General features: G+C 40.9%; 1 protein-coding gene across 1 annotated transcript in view; it reads left to right on the plus strand.

The window, feature by feature from the left end:
- LMBRD2 (LMBR1 domain containing 2) overlaps positions 1 to 6,989 on the plus strand; it is a 37,116-nt gene extending 30,127 nt beyond the window's left edge. The window contains exon 18 of the mRNA XM_030004723.2: positions 1,352 to 6,989. Within this exon, the coding sequence (XP_029860583.1) occupies positions 1,352 to 1,412 (61 nt within the window). The 3' untranslated portion in view covers positions 1,413 to 6,989. The remainder of the gene's footprint in view (positions 1 to 1,351) is intronic.
- The last annotated feature ends 14,531 nt before the right edge of the window (positions 6,990 to 21,520 follow it).

Consider the following 21,520-nt stretch of genomic DNA (forward strand, 5'->3'; position numbering starts at 1 on the left):
TTCCATAGTTTTGAAATAGAGTATCTTACATAACTGCTAAGTTCCGCTCATATTTAAGAAACAAGTAATACATTTCATGGGTGCTTTTTTTATCTAGGTAGTTATGATGTAGAAACATTTAATGATAAATAATTTTGAATTCCCTTGTAAAAAGTAATAGTTTACATTATTTTTCAGCTAAAACTAGCATACCCGATCCAATAAAAAATCATAAATGTTTTCAGCTGATTTATATCTAGAATGTCAACAAATAAATGCCAGCTGAAAAATATGCAAACAATGCTGTTAAATGACACTGCCAGGTTTTACAGATTGATTCACCAATGTTAGTTTGTATCAACAGCTAACTTGTCTAGTCTAATGTCACCACATTTCAAAAGTTGGTTCTTTTTAAGCACAAGAGTTTAAAGAGGAACCAGCCTAGCAGTTCTGTCAGCTGTTGACTTCTATACAGTGTGAAAGGCATAATAGTCTACAAAAATAGGAATATGCATATATAATTCTTTCGGAGCAAATACTTTTCAAGTGCAGTGTTTGAAGTCTTGTGGCACCTATATGGACTTTGCAGAGTGGAACATCCTGAACTCTTTCTTTAAAATGCAAATATGGAGCCACAGAGCTTAGATGAGCTTTCCTCTAGTAACCTTCATTAAGTTTCATAGAGGTAATAAATCAACAATAATTGCATATGAAATTTCAATGCACTTAAAAATAGCTTGTGTAACATTGATTTTTAAAACTGTAGCTCCTGCAATAGTTACAAGCATTCTATGACAGTAAGAGCATGGGGGACACTAGGTTCTGGCTTTGTGTCTGTTTAGGTTTTGGTAAGTACTGCAGAGAGGAATTACATCGTGCTTGCATTGGAATTTATTTGTGCTTTGAAAATGTGTATAAAATATAATTGAGCAACAATTTGTGAAGCTTCTTTTTTCCTACTAAGTGTGCAGCCATTTGTTTTCATTATCTTTGATACCATATTTCTTCTAGGAATACCCAATGAGATGTTCTGTTAATCACCCAAATTATTTTTGGATGCTGTTGTTTGTTTGTTTGTTTTTGGAAAAAAAAAAAAAGAAGTTCTGCTAAACAAAAACATTACACGTCTTTCCTTTGTATCAGGAAACAAAGCTCTTCAAGACTCCCAGTATTCATATCACTGTTTTTCTTGGTCACAGGAGATTTAATTTAATGACTGCCTATCAAATTCTCATGGAAACAGTAATTCAGTAGAACTTCAGATCTGTAATTCATTGAGAGTTAAGGAGTAAGAGTGCAGTGAGAGTTATATCATTTCATGGGTCTTTATATTTCCTGTGATACTCTTTCATATTTAAAATTGATTCTGCAGGTACCAGCCTGGTGGAAGATACCTGTCAATGTCTCGAAGCAAAGTATTTGATGATGTCTAAACTCCTCAAAGCTAAAGAAAATTTGGTGGAAATCTATTTCCTACTCATTGCTTGGAAAATACTGTATTTATATCACTGAACCAGAAAAGACCATTTTTGTTTAAAAGAATATGAAGGAACAACTATTTTGGAAATGGACCTGTATGATAACTTTGCTACTTATGACAAGAATATGCTTCTTCTATTGTAGATATTGTTGTGCATCAGTGTGGGCTTGTGTGTCATGACCAAAAGGAGAAAACTATTAATTAAGTTAATAGAGGGTAAACTTCATAAATATACCTAGGGCTCAACTTGAACTGTAACATTGTAAGTTTTAGGAAGAGGATTTTTGGAAGGAATTTTTTTGTATTTTAAAAGATGCTGTGAGAGCATCTTAATGCATCCAAAGTGCAGTTATATCAATTACTATAGTAAACACTTTCTATAATTTTCTATTTGAACTTCATGCCTAGTCCAAAATCTACTGAATTAAATTAAGGCTTCTTTTGGCTTCAGTGGTCTTTGAATCAGACCCTGTATAAGCAGAAAGATTGAATGGCAGGCTGTTCTTCATAAAATCATACAATACATGTTCCAGTATTTAAAGAGTGGCTACAAAGAAGATGGAGACTCCCTTTTTACAAGGAGTGACATGGAGAAGACAAGGGGTAATGCGTACAAGTTACTCCTGGGGAGGTTCCAATTGGACACAAGAGGAAAATTTTTCACAATGAGAACAATCAGCCATTGGAATAATCTCCCCAGGGAATTGGTGGATTCCCCAACATTGGACACTTTTAAGATTCAACTGGACAGGGTGCCTGGCCATCTTGTCTAGACCATGGTTTTGCCAAGAAAGATTGGACCAGATGATCCTTGAGGTCCCTTCCAACCTGGTATTCTATGATTCTATGAAATTTGGTGGCATAAATTTTGAGCAAGGTGTATTGATCAAGAAAGGCTGTATTTTTTCTTTTTCAATATTATATGCAGATAAATGATTTTAGCATGTGTAAATAGTTGAAAATGAATATGGACCACAGTTTCACTGTCATATGAGCATATGTGCAATAGCAAGAATACATTATCAAGGATACGATGTCTGCTTAAGATTTTTACAGTTGTAACGGTTGAAAATCTTGGCACACTAGTGTCTTTGTAGCTGTAAAAGAAATACAATGTGAAAATTGAGTTAAATGCTGAAACATTATAATTTGCACATCTCAGGCACGGCTTCAAATTGTAGAGTATTTCTTTAAAAGAAGGGAAATAAATAGCATGACTAGATAACAGTAAACACTTTTAATGTCTCAAATGCTCTGGTTGCATTATGTATCTGTTTTTAAGGTGCCTGTATTTTGCAATAAGTTGTTGCAAAAAGAATAATGCTTATTCATTTGAATGCCATTCAAAAATGCCAATTATTAACAGTGTAAAAAAAAGCTTCACATTAATTTCATTGGTGTAGACATACTTTTAAACCGTAGTTAGTTGAAAGAATTTTCAAATGTAATCATAAGGTAAAAGATGTGGTCAAATTCATGATATCTTTGGAAATTTGATGAATTTAAAATGTGGCTTTATTGCAGTTTGTCTTAAGTCTTTACCACTTGGGAGTTTTCTTATGTGCTTATTGCAGAGTTTGTTGAAAACTGAAAGAGAACATGTTGCTCTCATAAATTCTTTATCATGCTTAAAAAACAGACTTCCCTTAAAGCAGCTGGGGAATGTAAAAGTAAATTTTCATGAATGAGGTGTTCTACTAATTTTTAAAAATAGTCTTTGTTTCCTGAAGTAATTGTTAATGGGAATCTAACTACCTCCTGTGATTTAGTACATCATGTGTTCTAACAGTAGTGGTATTTGTAATATATCAATCTGCCTGTTTTAAAACACTGACTTGTTACTATGAAGGAGAAAAAATACTCTGTATAGAAATAATTATATTAATAAATTGGTAGACATAAAATAATCGTCAGTTCTGTTCTTAGGTGAATACACTGAATGGCAGGCATGCCCACATGTACTCAAACTCATACAATTTCCAGATTACCTGTAAGAGGGCACTTTTTTAGTTTGAGTATTTTGTGTATTCTAAAAGCTTGATCAAAATCTTATGGCTGTATCAGGGACTGGAAGTTGAGAAAATGAGACTCCTTTTATTCAGATTGTGCTTTAGGAACTTTATGTTAGCAGCTGTTTAATTTATTTTGGATCTGCTTAGAAATGTTACCCTGAATTCAGCCTCATATGAAAGGGGTTGTATATGTTCTTGGACATCCATTCATATGAATGTTCTTAGACTTGGTATTTCTATTTTTAAAATTTGTATCTCATTTAATTGCCCAAAAGTTTATTTGTAAAAATCTTTGGATGAAATAAGGTTCAAGTTCTTTGTTTAACTCTTGAAATGTCACTACAAAGGGATCTAATTCAGTGCTAATGGATAAACTATAGTTCCTACTATAGTAGGAATGTTTGTTTTTCTGAATGCTTGTGAATTATCCTTACCTAGCCCTTGCTGAGTTCAGAGAGTTGGATTGAGCCTTCTTGGGGCCTGGTTTTTCCCCTCTCAAAAATCAATGGAATGGCTGCAAACAGAATTTTCAATGGAAACTTGGTCAGGATTTTATATAAAAAAGCTAACTAGTCCCTGGTGTAAGGCCTCTGTGCAGTTTTCATTGGGACACAATAATTTGAGCAGTTGACTATAAATTAATGGCAGTGGGATTTCAGCTGCTAACAGAAATTCTGAGCTCATTGAGGTGGGAATCCACTGACCTTTTTTTGATGTTGCAGTGGAGTGGTGGAGTAACCAGTGGCTGCTTTTTGAAAGCATGGGAATTAGAGCTCTGAAAATCTCTCAAGAGTTCTACTCTGAATTGCCCTTGGAGATCCATGGTGTCATGTGCTCCCTGGATGCTGGGTGTTTAAGGAGTTGATAAATGAAGTCAGGTTTCATCTATAATTTTCACTGCTGACCAACAGTTGCTCTTACTCTAATTATGTGCGATTTGTAGGCCAATTAATCTAAAGTTTGTTTTGAAAAGTAATTATGAGTTCATATGACTAAATCTGGAAGACTTTCAACAAAGAAATACAGAGTACAGGTATAAAAGAACAGTAGAGAAATAAGGGGTATGCCTGCACAGCATTTGCTGTGTGCTTGAGCTAGTTTTAAACTAGTTTGGTTACTGCTAGTACAAATAATGCAGAACTTCCCTGGGGGCTACATGCCTAAGGATTTACCACACTCCAGAGGGGTGGTAGATGCCTCATCCCTGGAAACGTTGAAGGTCAGGTTAGATGGGGCTCTGAGCAACCTGATCTAGTTGAAGATGTCCCTGCTTGTTGCAGGGGGGTGGGCTAGACTAGATAACCTTTCAAGGTACCTTCCAACCCAAACCATTCTATATTCCCAGCCAGATCACAGCAATTCTCGATGAGTTCTTTGCTAGTATAGCTCTAGTCCTAACAGTACCACAGCTAAAAAAAGTTAAACTAGCTTTGATGTATTTAAGCAGTGACTGTCCTGTAGGCTAATGGTGTTCTTGCGTTACATTTGATGCTCCAGTTTAGGTGATTTAAAATATAACTGCCTTGCAAACTGTGCTTTTGGGAACTGAATGTCAGCATATTTATTCTGTCGGTATATAGTTGTATTTATTTGCAGCTAAAGAATGTGAGTTAAGTATTTATTATTTCTCTTTCTGAATTACTGAGCAGTTAGGGTATACTTCCATTTTATCATCATTTCCGCCGTTTCTTCTTCATCTGTGAACACCAAAAAAACCCAAAACACCAAAAAAACACCCAAGTTAAGTACAAATGTTTGAATGTCTTCATGTCAAAGATTTAAATGGGTGAAAAGAATCCATGTAAGTTGTAATGAACTTTGAAAAGTGGGAGTAAAAACAGTAGCTACTTTAATACTGTGTCAGTGCTGGATTTCTTAGAAAGTATGGATAGTAAAAAGCTCTAATCAAAATTAATACTGCTACTAGATTTGTAGTTCTGTTTTTTCAGGTGTTTAAAAATATGCATATTCTGATACTTGTATTGGGAAATGAGTCTTCTGCACTCCACTTAAGACAGGTGCAGCTCCTAGCAGTGAAGTGAGGGAGTCTTTTTATGAGGGAAGGTAAAGGATATGCAACTTCTAGTCTGTGCTAATAGTGACACTTTGGGCAAACTATGATATATTTTATTATTTAGGTATGATAACATGTTAAGAAACAACAAACTTTATACTACTGTAACTTAAACTACTGGAAAAATCGTGGTATATAATCTGCCTTTATTTGCAGACAAGCACTTGTAAAGCAGTCATTAACAGTTACTAATGGGAATGGAGGAAAGCTGCTATCTTTTCAATATTTATTCTTGCTATTTTAAAACATAACCATGATGATTTTTACTTATGAAGTATTAAAAAAGTGATTACTCTGATTTTTCTGTAATTATGATAATTCATATTTTATTAAATTTATCTTGGAATACTGTAATGTTATGTGAAAAACACAATATTTTGTTCCAATTTTCATTATTGCTGTAATTACTTGCAATCTGAGGGGCATTTACAATACTAAATAGAGATCACTTCATGCAGGTAAACTTCTAATGAGACTTTTAAAAGAAATCTGACCTATTCATTACAGACAAATATGTGCATCTTAATTATTAATAAAAACACTACTTAGGTTATATATTGTCTCCTAGCTTCTAATTTTTCTTTAAAATTCAGAATATGGTTAATTTTTTCAGAGCAACTTATTTGTGAATCTTGTAAACTTTCTGAAACTTTTACATTCCTTTTCCCTAATGGACTCTGCAGGAATATGTACTGCTTCATGGCAGTTCTCTAACACTAGCTGTGCCTCTAATTAAGTAGTCTAATCTGAAGCTGAGACACTCCTACACCATTGGATTATGTTAACAGAAACCCAGCATTCCTAGCAAAAAAAGCACCTTGAACTAGATCCCTTTCTAATACATTAATTGCTGTCATTGATTATGTTGCATTACATTTGGTATCTTCTGTTTCAGTCATATGCTGAGCCCAATCAGGTTTACTCTTTGTTTCTATTAAAATGCACTGGAATGTATTCCTCAGCATGCTTTTGTATATGTGTGGTTTAGTTGTAATTGGCAGGCAATAATATGCAACTTCAGTTACTTCTTGAGGATAATGTTGTTATATTTGATATATTCCTGTGAATTATAATAGTTTCAGAGTGATAGCTTAGCTATCACTGTAGAAATTAATTATTTTCTATAGAAATACCTTATATTTCTATAGAGGTATCTGGAAGATAAGGGAATTAATTTGTAATTATAGGTTTAGTAATAGATCTTCATTCTCCAGTGTGTATCAAGGATAGGCTGTAGGAGTGCTGCTTATGGATAGACTATCTTTTTCTGCCTTATGATACAAGTATGTGTGCATAATACCTTGTTTGGAATTCACCGAGTTATAAATTTTTCTCTGTAGTGTTCTAAATTACTGTTGTACTGGATATATTTTTGAAATGCGTGTTAAAATACCTAGTCAAAGGGTTAAGTTGGCATGAAATAAATCATTTCTGCAATACATTATCCCTGGTGTATTTTAGATATTCATACTTCTCTGAAGTGTTTTTGGTAGTGATCTTTTAGAGCAATTTGACGCATTTCTTTTTTCCAGGTAGAAATTAAGTTTTCTTTAGAAGACAGTCCAACCTTGTTTTGGTCATCTTTTTGCATCTTCTTTAAAGCAGATTAAAAAGGGAGACTGAAAAGAAGCTTCTGTACCTGGATGTGTCACTGTCAGAGTCCAGGGATGAGACTTGGACCTGCACTTCGAGCCGGTACCATTACTGACCGCTCACCCCAGCTGTGGAAGCGCAAGCAGCTTCTGCGAATGCAGGGAGACAGAGACGTGCAGCCAGGCTAGCTGAAGATGTAAGCTTCCTGCAGCACCTGGAGGAAGCCTGTGAGAACCCCGTATGCTCCTGGGGCTGACTGGGCACTGGGTATTTTTGTGGGGCGTAAGGTGGGGTGGAAGGTAGGGCTCCTACACCCCTCCCTCCTTTCCATAAGCGGTTAAACTGGGACATAGTGCCTTCTAGATGTACCCAGCCATGGTGACAATAGAGAGGCAAGAGACTGTTTCCACTACAGCTGTGAGGAAACAGGCAAAGGAAAGAATGAATTAACTCACTTTCTTCTTTCACTGCTTGCATATTTATTACTTTTCCCTACCTAAAGAAAAAAAAAAAAAAAAAGGTCAAAAATAAGGTGAAGGAAGAAGAGACAGAAATTTTTTTAAAACTTAAATATTTTATTGTCTCTGTACAGCTACAGTGGCGGGGTATGTTTTTAGGTTTCTTTTTTCATTCTGATAAAGTGGCATTTTTCTTGAGAGGTACAGAAGTATCTTCTAGATATCATAAATTGAAAAGCCATATTCTGGAGCAATTAATCTTTTTAGCACATCAGAATATTTATAACAACTAAGACTAGATGATTCCTGTATTTGATTATTTATTGGCTCTTACAGTTAATCTGCAACTGCTGTTCTAAGTGAGTTGCAGGAAACATTTTGCACACTCAAGACCAGTCTGTGTCATTACTGTAGTAGGAATGTCTTGGTACTGTTCGTAAAGACTTCTCCTGTCACACCCCTTCTGGGACTGTCACCCCTTTCTGTTCTGCTGGACTACCAAGTGTCTTTTCTGGATCTTTTTGTTAGACATTTTTAATATATGTGGGTTCAGAATAATGTAGTAAACAAATGATGTGTGCAGATGTTAAGAAGGGTTAGTAACAGAATATTCAGTGGACCATACCGAGCCATCTATCATAATCCAGTGGATGGCATTTTCTCTGTTGATGGGAGAAGAGATAGGGGTAGCAGAATGGGAATGAAGAGATTGAGAGCAGCCCTGTGGAGAAGGACTTGGGTGTACTGGTGGATGAAGAGCTGGACATGAGCCAGCAATGTGCGCTCACAGCCCAACCGTATCCTGGGCTGCATCAAAAGAAGTATGGCCAGCAGGTCCAGGGAGGTGACTCTGCCCCTCTGCTCTGCTCTGGTGGGACCCCACCTGCAGTACTGCGTTCAGCTCTGGGGTCCTCAGCACAGGAAAGACATGGACCTGTTGGAGCGGGTCCAGAGGAGGACCACAGAAACGATCAGAGGGATGGAACATCTCTGCTATGAGGGCAGGCTGAGGGAGTTGGAGCTGTTCAGCCTGGAGAAGAGAAGGCTCCAGGGAGGCCTTACTGTGGCCTTTCAGTACTTAAAGGGGGCTTATAAGAAAGACAAGGACAGACTTTTTAATAGGACCTGCAGCAGTAGGACAAGGGTAATGGTTTTAAACTAAAAGAGGGTAGATTTAGATTAGATGTAAGGAAGAAAGTTTTTACAACGAGGGTGGTGAAACACAGGAACAGGTGGCCCGGAGAGGTGGTAGATGCCCCATCCCTGGAAACATACAAGGTCAGGTTGAACACAACCTGATCTGGTGGAAGATGTCCCTGCTCATTGCGGGGGGGTTGGACTAGATGACGTTTAAAGGTCACTTCCAACCCAAACCATTCTGTGATTCTATGAATGATCTTCTGTGTATGTTTTTAATTTTTTCCATAGGTGGTTTCGATACTGAAGTGAATTACTCTCAGCATAGTTAACCAGCTACACTCTTCCTCCAGCCCTATGGTGATAAGTAGTTACTGTAAGCCTAACAGTACATAGTTCAGAGGGTGGGAGTTGTCCTAACTTTCCATTATTCATTGTCAGATTTTTATTTGCTCAGAGAGCAATATAAATTCTGGTTTTTAATTCTGAGCAGTTGCTAATTAAACTACCCTGCATGCTCAGTGAATTTTAAGTTTTCTGAAATAGCATTTGACTGACTGAATTATCAGGGTTGTGAATTAACCTTGCTCTGCCCTTCTCATTTTACCTCTGCCTCCGCAGTGCCATGGTGTGCTTGCCACTCTGTGTTGCTTGTTCATCCTAGTCTCTGCTCTGCATACTGTGATAAAGATCTTAACCCTTTCTCTTCATAAACATCCTATCTTTTGCATCATCTTGTTATGCATTGGTTTATTTACGCACCATTGCCTTCAGGATTTTTTGAGAGCTTTATCAAGAAGCCAAAGTTGGTCAGGGCCCGACTTGGACAGAAGACACAATTTTTCTTCCCTTCTCAGGGCATGTGACCTGAGCTGCAAAGAAAGATTCAGCTCGTAAACAGCGGTCAGGTATTGGGAGTGTTTTATGAATGTGGGTTATGCACAAACACAAGAAAAGCTCTCAGGTTCCTTCCACAGAAACAGCTTATCTGGTTAAAGGTGTGTGTTTTGAGTTGCTCAGTCAACATCAAAGCAAAGGTGTAACTGAGGCAGTGCCTAGACATGCTCTGTGGAAACCTGCTAAGCCTTTGAAATCCAAGTGAACACTTAGAGTTAAACGATTCACTTTCAAACCAAATGATTTCCAAAGCTTAGGAAAGGTCATGTATTCTAAGCAAACTTCACAAAGGCTGGATGCTGGTGGGAATTTTTTCTTGTGTTTTTGTGTTCCTCTTGTCCCCCAGAGGCTGGCTCCTTTCATAAGCACTAGTACTCCCGTAAAAACATGGTTTTTATTTTGGAAGGTTTTGCTGTTTTTAAATCTGTGGGAATCAAGAAGAAGATGCAAAAGCAGTGTACTACTACGACATGTTTCAGTGAGCAAGCAACAGCTTTCAAGCCCCAGTTTCACAGGTAACTAGCAAGTCTATTGCAAGAGGCTAGCACCCCTGGCAGCCAGTGTGACACAGCATCACCCCCTTCAGAGGTGGCTTGCGTGTGTCACACAGCATGTGGAAAGGAACGAGGCAAAGTGAACCCAGGGCAGAGAGAGACGGGACAAAGGAAGTGGGTTGAGAGGCAAAGCAAAGCGTGGGAGAGTATTTGAGCGGTGGTGACAAGGAAGGTGTGACCTCTGCCTGCTACTGGGGTAACTTTATACCTTTTGCTGCTCATAGCGTCACCTTGAATTTTCTGTAGGAAATCTGATAGCAGCGTGCTGATGACTGGTCCCCGAAGTCTAAGTATATGTAGCTTTGACTGCAAAGCAGCGATAAAAGCCTGTGTTGGGCTCAGTACAGTGCAAACACCCTGTAGCTTTTGCCTCTCTTATTTCAGGTATCTAACCTGAGCCCAACTCATGGCTTGAAGTTAAGAGTACCCTGACAGAGGGAAAAGGAGGGAGTGAATTGGGGGAGAGATTGAGAGCATGGGCAAGTGTGGTACAACTCAGAGCACCAAAATAAAATACTTACCTCGTATTATTGCCTCTCGGAGACAGTTCAGTGGTGGGTTGGGAAGACATAGACAGTTGGAGTCAGGCTTTCTGGACTAATGCTTAAAACATCTTTATGAACCACCAGACACTTGTCAGCTCTGAGTGATAAACATTTCGGAGACTGTGGCTGCAGGCTTGAACGTGAAGTGACAGATAAGCTGGTGCAGAACAACAGGACTGGGATCTGTAGGCTCAGGAGAGTGGGTGGGTGGGTAGGATCTGTCCCAGGAACCCAAAGAGGTGGGAGCCTGCTGCTAACGGGGGCAACAGCATGCACTCTGGTGAGTCCCTCTCTTGGGGCTTCTTAGTGATTTGGAACAAATGTAGAGCTAGAAATAAATAAAACCTTAAAAGCACTTCCAAAAAATGGGATGAACTTGCTTCCTGTTTAAGCAGACATCTGTTGAAATGCTGCAGCAATATAATCAGATGTTCAGTCACCATTTACCAGGAATAATAATTACTATCAAGCTTTAGGACTTACAAGCTTGATTCTACTCTTGGTGAAATGAAGACCATGTTCATCACTAGCAGTACCAGACCATGTCTTACATGGTCATTTCCCTGGGAACTGTTGCAGAGATTGTCTGAATGCACTAGTATATTTGAATAAAGAACAAATACGAAACCAGTCTTTAGATTAGCTATATATTCTAGCTACTGAAGTCTATAGCTAGTCAGTCCTCCTGAGGATCCAAGCTGTAATGTTGACAGTGTGGCAATTTGAGCTCATCAACCACAGGGCAAGGTGACACTTCTATTTACTTTGGGGTAGATAGGCCAAAGCAGTATTCCTCCAGAAGACCATGTTCAGCAGCAAGGCTGAGAGTAGCTGGCCCAACGTCACAATGAAAAAAATTGAGTTTTGATTTTTGCTATGAAGTCTTTTAGCACTAGCAGAGAACAATAAAATGTGTCAGTCTGTGAAACGGTTCTTTGGTTCTAACAGTACCAGTATTGGATTTAAGCAGTTACTGCCTTGGATGCTTATACACTTGATATTTTTTCATATCTCTATTAGTTTAAAATCAAGAACTCCAACAGTCTCTGCTATCTGCCACCTTGGCTTCTGCCACACAATCAGGAAGGACAGAGTGGCAACTGTTACCTATATAGATTGATAGAATAATAATGTCTTTTTAAAAAAACCCAAAACATTCTATATAGACAGATTTGTGCTGGATTTGATTTTTCCTTCTTTGCTGATATTTTCAAATTTGGTCAGTTCCTGACTTTCTGCTATTAGTGATCAGAGAGGGACAAAACTCTTCTTCACATGGCTTCAGAAGTCCACAGCTAGGTGGGGATTCAATACTGAGGCACAAGACATGGGACTGTCTATCCCAGCTTGTGGCCTGCTAGCAGTAGGGAGCTCTGCTGCAGAGCACACCTTAATTTTTCTACAGCAGAGCAGGAAGGATTAAAAGCATCAACCATGTTATGCCAAACTTCTCCTTTAAGGAATTGAGGTCTTTGAGTATAATATTGGTATGCCAGTTGATTCATAAAACTCAGGTAAGTGCTGAAGATCTATTTGTATGGGAAGAAAAGCAAGACTCTTTAACTGGGTGCTATTTTTTTTTTTTTTTGAGCATTTTAATTGCTACTTCCTCATCAAATCTATAAATGGTGAATTTTTTAAATGTTAATGGTTTAGAAGATAACAAATCTGGTTAACTTTTCAATTAATCCTTAATTCTTTTCCGACTAACAAAGTGTACTAAAAAAACCCATGCACTAATACCTCTGGATTAAAAAAAAATCCTTGATGCTTATTACCACCAAAATCCATACTTGTAAGATTAACTTCCCATCAGAGCATGTCTGCTTAAACAGGAGCAGGTACCTTGTTTCAGCAGCCTCCTGGTCAGCTGTGTGTGTGACTGTCCCACTCAAAAGCTGCTGCTTCCCATCCCGCACCACAGCACACTCTCCTGGACTGCTTGCTGCCTTGCTTAGGACGGCAGGAAACCGTGGGTTGCTTTTCAAGAGACCAGAGTTAAGATAAGCATCCCGGTGCCTGAAATAGCCTCAATTCAAGTGGGGCAAAGTCCTGTCTCCCAGGAAACCATGGTCAGTCTTGGAAAATTCTAGACAACCGATTATGCTGGTAGGCAAAATCTATTTATGTATATAGCTAGCTAGCTGTCCACACCAGCCACTTTATAAGAAGCTTGTTATTCACCATAGCTCCAAACTCATCAAATCCCTAAGCTTAGTGTAACAATCCTTTCAATTTCGTCATCAATTGAAGAGCCTGGCCCCAGAGTGGTCTCACAGGTTTTACACTGACTGTAGAACGAGATTTGGGTAAGACTAGAGCAGAATTCATCAAAAGGATATCCCCCACCCCTTACCTTGCAACAGTAAAGGACTGGACTGAGCTCTTAGCATGGGCAGAAGGAGTTTCGTGGTTGTTCTGATTTGGATCTGAGTTGTGACACTTCAGAAAAGCCAGATGTCAGGAACCCCTAACTCAACACATTGTCTCTTTCCAGGAGCTTCTCACCTGGGAAAGTCCCTGGGCTAGAGAGTTGATGAATTTAAGTGCTTTGTAAACTTTGCAAAGGAAACCTTGTACCACCCAAGAGTTCCTCCAGCACACTCCCTGACTTTTGAGTTATAGGAGGCTGATGCCTTACGCACGCCACCCACAGAAGATTTTTGACACTGATGACTAGGGATGTCCCAACCTTAAAATCCAAAACCTTGAGAGAAAATGTCACACCGCCTACATAAGAGATGCATTGCATTTTGTGCTTCCTTTTGTTTCCACCTGCCTCAGGTTGGGTAACAGCCCTACACTGAAGTGTTGGTGATAAATAGAGAACTAAAGTGACCTGAATTTCATGCCTAGAAATGTTTTGTATTTTATTCAGAGCACAAGATCCACCAGGGAAATCCCTGGACTTGAAACTGCAGGACTTAATTCCATGAATGTGTTTATCTAAAGTCTATTTTATCTTGCAGCATTAGCTTTGCCTAGGAATAGAAACTGTACGTGCTTAGGGAAGGGGGAACTTCCACTGAATGACTTTTGCAGCCTTACTTCATTATTTAAAGCCTAATATTTAAGAAGTCACTGTCTGGGACTGTGAGGAATGCTGATGGGCTTTGCAGATAATCCAAGCTGCTTAAGGAACTGTACAGAGAAATTACCAAGACTGTGTACCTGCCTTCCACAAACCTGTCTGTGTTTCTGGCAAACACTTTTTCATATTCATCAGTGCAGTCCTGGCCACCAGAGTACTTGGTACCTTGGTAGGGATTGGACTACTCCTATTTTAACCCACATGCTATTTCCAGTATTTTCAAAGGGAAGACATTTTTAACATACTGCCTTTAACTCAGCCTCCGTTCCTTTTTCCTTTGGACTCTTCAGAGTCTAAAATTAACCTTTTCTTTAAAAATGAGGACTGAGTTAACACTTGCTTTTTCACAGCTCTGGGGCAAAAGGATGCAACGAGTTCACAGTTTATTCTGATTTGGATCCCAGTTGTGACAATGACAGTCAGAGAACAGCTAGATCAGGCACCAAACCTCTTGGAAAGGTCCACTGGTTGGGTAAGTCTCTGTGTCGTCGTCCTCCCAATTTACCCACTTTGTCCCTAACTAAGAAACAGGCACTGATTTGTGCCATGTAATGACAAATCTTCCAAGATAAGCTTGGAGTCCCAAATTTTCCATGTGTCCAGGGCCCTCTGTTTTTCTTTCAGCTAACGGAGGTCTGGTTCCTTATAGGCAACCAGTCACTGGGGTGATAGAGCAGTTGGGAGTGTTTACTTGACATTTGTGTCAAAACATTGCTCAAAGCAGTCAAAGCAGTCTCAGGACTCTGCTCCCACCTTCCTTCCTGATGCTGCATGCCGTGTTGGTGATGGCAGGACAGGGCAGTGCCAGGTCAGGCAGCGCGGGCAGGGAGCAACACCGGGTGATGTCGGAGGAAGAGCTGGCCTTGGCAAGCTGGAGGTGCCACCCAGCAGACCCTCTTACAGTCAAGGAAGGTGCCGTCACACGCCACAGACTGCAGCGTAACGCTGCGGCCTCTGTCCCTGGCAGAGGCAACTGGTGGTGGACTAAACACTCCGTTACTACAGCTTACATAATATTTACAGTAGTAGTATAATTAGGATTCACGTTATGCTTGTGATACTCTATTCTGAGAAATGTTTTGTTACTTTTTGCTTTTGTTGTTACTATGTGAGCTTTTTTTCTTTTCTTTTTTTTTTTTTTTTTTTTTTTCTTGGCATCATCAAAACAGCCATCTTTGGTGACATCCGGATCGTATGACTGTACAAAAACTTGTGAGGTTTCATCCATCAGAAGATAGTGACTTCTTCCTGTAGATAACAAACATGCCAGATTATGCAATTTCTGGGTAGATAATGTTAACAAATTCTTATTAGCATTATCTGGCCTCAAATGCAGGAATGGTGTATCAGAAACACAGCAGTAATTGTAGTCTGGTTGCTTCTTCATATGGCTGAACTACGTTTTTCACTAGCATAAATCAATTTGAGACAATATAACCAACTTCATTTTAAAAAGGACAAGTCTTCAGGCAGAAAAACTAGTTTACAAACACTTAAATGCTGACTCTGCCAGTATCGGAGACTTGATGCTGTGTAACTGGCTGCTTCCTGGTTCCTGCTAGTGGTTTCTGCTGTGGCAGGGTCCCCATCGACATCAGTGTCCGTAATGGATATATACAGTGAGACACAGAGTGAGAACATTAGCTGGTGTAGATGGTCATGGCCCAGGTGACTAACTTCAGGGAGAAGTATGGACACTGACGCTTCATCTCTATTGCCTCAGGCCTAACTGCACGTTAGATGCCACACCTCTAAAATGAGCAGGAACTTTGCTAGGGAGTGAAATTACAACTTGACTAGTGGAGAAGGTCTCAGAACAAAGGAGGGCTTGTAACATGTTGTAACTTGGCCTGTGGAGCTAGAAAAGGTTTGGGAATCCTGCTACCATTTCTGCAGCATTGGGTGTGCCCCCTTCTCTGCATTTCCCTGTTGGATGTCCTTTCCAGCATGTCCCTGCAGAACCGTGCCACTGTACAATGCTCCTTGGCCCCTTCCCACACAAGCCATGTAGATGTCTACTGCGCTGTGCAAGGTGGGGTCATGAATGATTACCTGGGAGCTCTGGTGTCCTGCTGTGGGTGGCACTCCCACCTAACCTAGACAAGAGCACCTGGGTTATGGAAGAAAAGCCTGTGTGCATGTAGGGAAGGTTATCATAGATTTTTTTGTTACCCAGCAGTTGTTAAAACAGAGGGCAGACAAGGAGAACAAAGCTTGCTAGCATGAAGGAAAAAGCATGTCACATTTGGGGCATATTTTCTCACAAGCTGGACAGGACCATCTTTGCTGGAAGATCTAAATAACTGAAGCCAAATCTGCTGGGCATAGCCAACACACGCTATTGACTCTATTTAAAATCATTCTTGATTATATACTAAGCAGGGATCAAAGGTCAAGTGAGTGGCATACACAAAGACATCACTACAGCCCTGCAGCCCGCATGGAGAGAGACATCACCTGCCTAACTTCCCAGCTAAGAAATAAAACCACCATCCCATTTCAAGGGAAATACTCAGAAGGGGCAAAGCAATCTCACTGCTGGGACAGACCTCAACTCTGTGGATATGTAAATAGCCACACACAACATAACAGTCGAACTTCCCGTTAATGCAGTCTGCAGCTGGCAACATGCGTGACAAACCTCAGAAAGAGCAGGAGTGATGTTACAGAGTGCCTTTTGGTGCCTTGCCAGGAGCTGAGTTTGAAGAGGCCCTCATGCTCATCTTTTCTCCCTTCTATTATGCTCAAGGTCTTCATTCATGGGTAAAAAGAAAGAACACCTTCCATAGAAGTAAAGACAAGAGTTTATTGTTAATTGGAATCTGAAGAGACTATTATTGCTAATCCAAATCTAATTGTTATAGAAAAAGAATAATAAAGCAGTTAAAGTACTTCAATACAGGGAGAAGTGTCAATAATGATATTAATAATACAATTAAAGTTATAATACACACCTAGTTTTCATCCATTTTCTTGGGATTATGCTCACCCTTCCGTTGTTCCTCTGGGTCTTAAAGTCAGCATGTTCAGCCTGCAGATTGACTTAACCCTGTAAATCTTCAGTTTCTGTGTCCTTTGTTGGGATTATTATCATGCTGATGCTCTAGGATCTTCTTGAGGTCATTTGTCTGTGTTTCCTAACATGCATTTACACCTTTCTCTTTTTTTCGCTGTCCTGCAGCTCCATGTTACAGCGTAATTTACTGTATGTGGTGTATTTCACATATGCTAAAGGCTGGTTTTCTGTTCCCTTTGCTACCCCTAAACCGAGTTTTGTCCAGCTTTAGGTCTGCGCTTCTCTAACTGACCATTGATGAGAAGCTGTGGGATCTCCAATGCCAAGCCTGTGCCCCAGCTTTTATCATTTCATGCCTGTACCACTCTACGCTGCATCCTGTGTCTCCACTTCTCAAAGGCTCTGCAATTGTACCAGTCTGGTATTTCTCAACCCGGTATTGTGTTAGTTGTAAACATCTCATTATACATAGAATTACTACTTGCTACTGCTGTCTATATAAAACTGCACTATATGAAGATAAACAAAATTATAATAAATTACTATAGGCAGTTAGTCTGTTAGAGAAATTGGTGTCACAGGAGGAAGTAAAACAAAGCTAAAGGCAGATCAGGAAAAGTTCAGAAAAAGCAAGCCTGGCAGGCCCTCGTCCTCAACCTCTGCAAACTCACTACAAAGCTGGTGGCCTGTTGCTAGCAATGGCAATGCCAGGTTACAGGGCTACACTGCTGCACAGCCCAGCATTTCTTGCCTGTCTCTCAGGGAATAAGGCATGCTATCGTGTGGAAGAGTCCTTTAAATTTTTATGATATAGTACATCCAATACAAGTCCGTAAGTCTCTAGTTGAGTGTTCACCAATGAAAGAGATTATCCAGAATTTGGAAGTTTTAGAGATTGGTAGCTATGAGTGGAGGAGCAAAGCAAGGAACAGTTCTTGGTATTTTTTTAACCTCCCATATCATCCTGCACCAAATTAAGCTTTTGGTGCACAAACACATATTTCAGGACCTTTCCTACTGCTAGTGCTATGCTGCCAAACTGGAGCCAAAGGTTTGAATCATTTGTGTCAAAGGCATGAGAAAATCTTGCTTGTAAAATAATCCTCTCTGCACTGTGATTTTTTTCATTTCAGTGGTTTGTAATACACAGGGGGTAGTAAGCAGATAGAACTAGTTTACATGCACTCCTTCATGTGAATTCTTTTAAAAAAGAACTTTTAAAGTAAGATCCATTTGGCTGAAGCCTTTAATGCCATCCTAACAGAGAGAGACAGAACAGTATAGAAAGACATCTCTAATTTGATTTCCAAAACTACTGTGTGGGAGATAGGAAGCCTGTAGTATTGAGATTGTGTGAAGCTACTGAAAGGAATTCTTTGTATTTCATTCCATGTTAAGAAGCATGAAAAAAACCCCAGAATTTTAAAACTAGGGTAGGTGTGTAGGTGTTTTGTTTTGTTTTTATTTTGCATATCAAAAGCTAGAAGGGAAAGAGAAGCATCTTTGTGTTTCATTCTTTCAATGATGGCAATGTGCAGGAAGATCAATGCCAGAGCCAAAGCGCTTTGGGTTTATCAGAAATGAACATTATGATTTATCTGAAACTGCATTACAGAAAGCTTTTTCACCTGGATTTCAAATGTGGTTTTGCCTTAATTTACAGTGAGAGGCAAACACAGGATTGCCTTAGAAGGGGAAGGTCCATGATACTCTTCTCCTTCTCACCTGCCAGCAGACTTGCTCCCCCCCGCATCACCTCAAAGTGAAAAAGTCGTAAGGATGTGATTTTTGCTAAAGTGGAAATGAGCTCCGAGCTACAAGGGCTGCAGCATCTGAGCCTGTTATTTAGGTCTCGCTGGTATCTGAACAACACAAGTTTTGCTGCCAAACCCCAGAGAAAGTGGGGTTTGGCAGTTTCTCCCAGTCAGCATTACAAAGCCACAGAAGTTCACAAGCTCTAGCTGGAGTGTCCTGTCTCAGTGGTCTGCTTCCTCCAGTAATGAAGAGCATGCCCAGACTGGATGCCGGAGGATGATACTGGAAAAAAAACAGTCCAAAAGCCAAACCATAGGGAGCCTGGAGATAGCGGAGAAGGAATCTGTCTTCACCTTTATCCCGTATACGTGCCCTTTGAGACCTGTGAGCTCAGATCAGTACTCCAGGCTGTAATGCTAGATCCCCCATCTCTCTGCTGAGCATTATGAATGCCTGTGAAAGCCTTGCTCCCCTGGAAGCTTTGGGGTAAATAGACATCAAACTCCCTTGGGCTTGCCTGGATGGTGGCAAAGGCACCTATACATGTCCACTGTTTAGGTCTGGAATCCATGCACTTATTTTTAGAGAGACACTTTCCCGGGGACCTAAAATTTAGATGCTTACAAAGATGCACCAAGTGCTAAGCAGATTTAATTCCACCAAGGCTAAAAAGTAGCATCCTCAGAAAGCCCTGTCTGATGACCTAACCTGGAATTACAAACCTGTAAGTCTAACTCCTACACCAAGCAAACAGGAAGAAATTAGTAAAGGAGGAGTGTGCTTAGAATTTTTATTCCTTCTGTTCTTCTTGTGCATGTGCATCTGTGCTACGTGGGCACTTGAGTTGGTTGCCAGCAGTGCTTCTTTCAGCTGGAAAGCGTTAGGGCCACCCCATGCCTCTCTTTCTCAGGCTTTGGTCATGAGTCCCAGCAAACCTGGGTTAAAGACCTCATCGTGAGGTTGGCAAGCCTGTTGACAGAGACAGTCTTGCTGGACTTTGCCAGCCACGTCACCTCTTGCCTTCCAGTCCTCATTCATCAGCGAGGATGCCCCAAAATCTGAATGGCTGCTTGCAATACCAGATATGACCTGCAGGATATGAAAACTCAGTCCTTGTGGTATTTGTTACCGTGAGACTTTCACAAGGGCCAAATGTGTTAATGGGTTCAAAGAGGGGCTAGAGAAACTCACGGAGAATAGCTGTATAGATGCAACTTCCAGATCAGGAAGCTGGGAAATGGCTGGTTGCTGGAGGGCAGGTGGGGGAGGAGAACTCTGCAGGCATGCCCAGTGTTTATACCCCAACAGTGCCTGCTGACCACTGTGGGGATTAAGAGATTGGGCCAGCAGACCTTTGGGCTGACCCAAACAAACTGGTTTTTAACTTCAAATGTTTCTACAATGCTATAATTCTATCAAAGGGACAGCTAGATGGTAATTCAGTTGCCTAAATGCCAGCATCTGGTACCATTAGGTGTTCTGCCATCCCTTCAGCTCCTCTCTGAGGAGAGTTCAGTTAAGTCCCATGTAGCTCTGTGCAGATACCTGGGGTGTCCTTGGTGGCTACAATGGCCTTAAGTACATATGGTGAGGCTCTTACTCTTTCTGGGACCAGGTCAGAATGGCAGGAGCGGGGGGAGCTCTTTGAACAGCAATACTTTTGAAGGACTTGAATGTTCAGGTTCTGGTGGTGTCATGGTTTAACCCCAGCCAGCAACTAAGCACCACATAGCTGCTCTATCACCCCCCCTCCTCAACTGGACAGAGGAGAGAAAATGTAACAAAGGGCTTGTGGGTTGAGATAAGGACAGGGAGAGATCACTCACCAATTACCGGCACGGGCAAACCAGACTCCACTTGGGGAAAATTAACTTAATTTATTGCCAATCAAACCAGAGTAGGGTAATGAGAAATAAAACCAAACCTTAAAACACCTTCCCCCACCCCTCCCTTCTTCCCGGGCACAGCTTCACTCCTGAATTCACTACCTACCCGCCCGCCAGCAGCACAGGGGGATGGGGAATGGGGGTTGGGGTGAGTTCATCACACATTGTCTCTGCTGCTCCTTCCTTCTCAGGGGCAAGACTCCTCACACTCTTCCCCTGCTCCAGCGTGGGGTCCCTCCCATGGGAGACAGTCCTCCACAAACTTCTCCAATGTGGGTCCTTCCCATGGGTTGCAGTTCCTCACGAACTGCTCCAGTGTGGGTCCCTTCCATGGGCTGCAGTCCTTCAGGCACAGACTGCTCCAGCGTGGGTCCCCCTGCAGGGTCACAAGTCCTGCCAGCAAACCTGCTCCAGCGTGGGCCCCTCTCTCCATGGATCTGCAGGTCCTGCCAGGAGCCTGCTCCAGCATTGGCTTCCCACAGGGTCACAAGCCAAAAGGTTTTGGGCACTGCAGCACTAGGAGGGGGTAAAAGGCAGTACTTGGCATTAATCTGTTCTGAGTTCTGACCCTGGGTCTTCAGTCTGCTGAGTCATCCCTGTATGAATCTGCTCTTCACAACCAGAGAAACAAGATCTTTGCTGAGGCAACAGCAGCTCATATGCCAAGGTAACACCGTCTCAGGGCTCAACATGTGCAGAGGAGCCTGACAATAGCTAATCCTTCTGGGTGACAAAAGTCACTTCTGCAGTGGGCAGTCCTTGGAGAGAGGGGACTCTGGGACATCACTAAGCTCTCTAGACTGGTGTATCACCAGTGTGTTGATGAGCAGAGTGAATGAGAAGGGGGCTTTTGTGCTGAATTGCGCTGCCATGTCAAGTGTGCCCTGGTAGGGAAAAGCATCTGACTCACATGCCCATCAGCAAGTTTCTGGAGGCAGGACCAAAACAGTCCCTGGTAATTTGGAAAGGAAGTTCCAGAGAACAACAACAACAAACCTCATCGTATTTGTGGTTATTTTGGAAATGGTACCACACAGACTGAA

Source organism: Aquila chrysaetos, chromosome Z (assembly GCF_900496995.4).
Source record: "Aquila chrysaetos chrysaetos chromosome Z, bAquChr1.4, whole genome shotgun sequence".
In the NCBI taxonomy this organism is placed as follows: Eukaryota; Metazoa; Chordata; class Aves; order Accipitriformes; family Accipitridae; genus Aquila; species Aquila chrysaetos.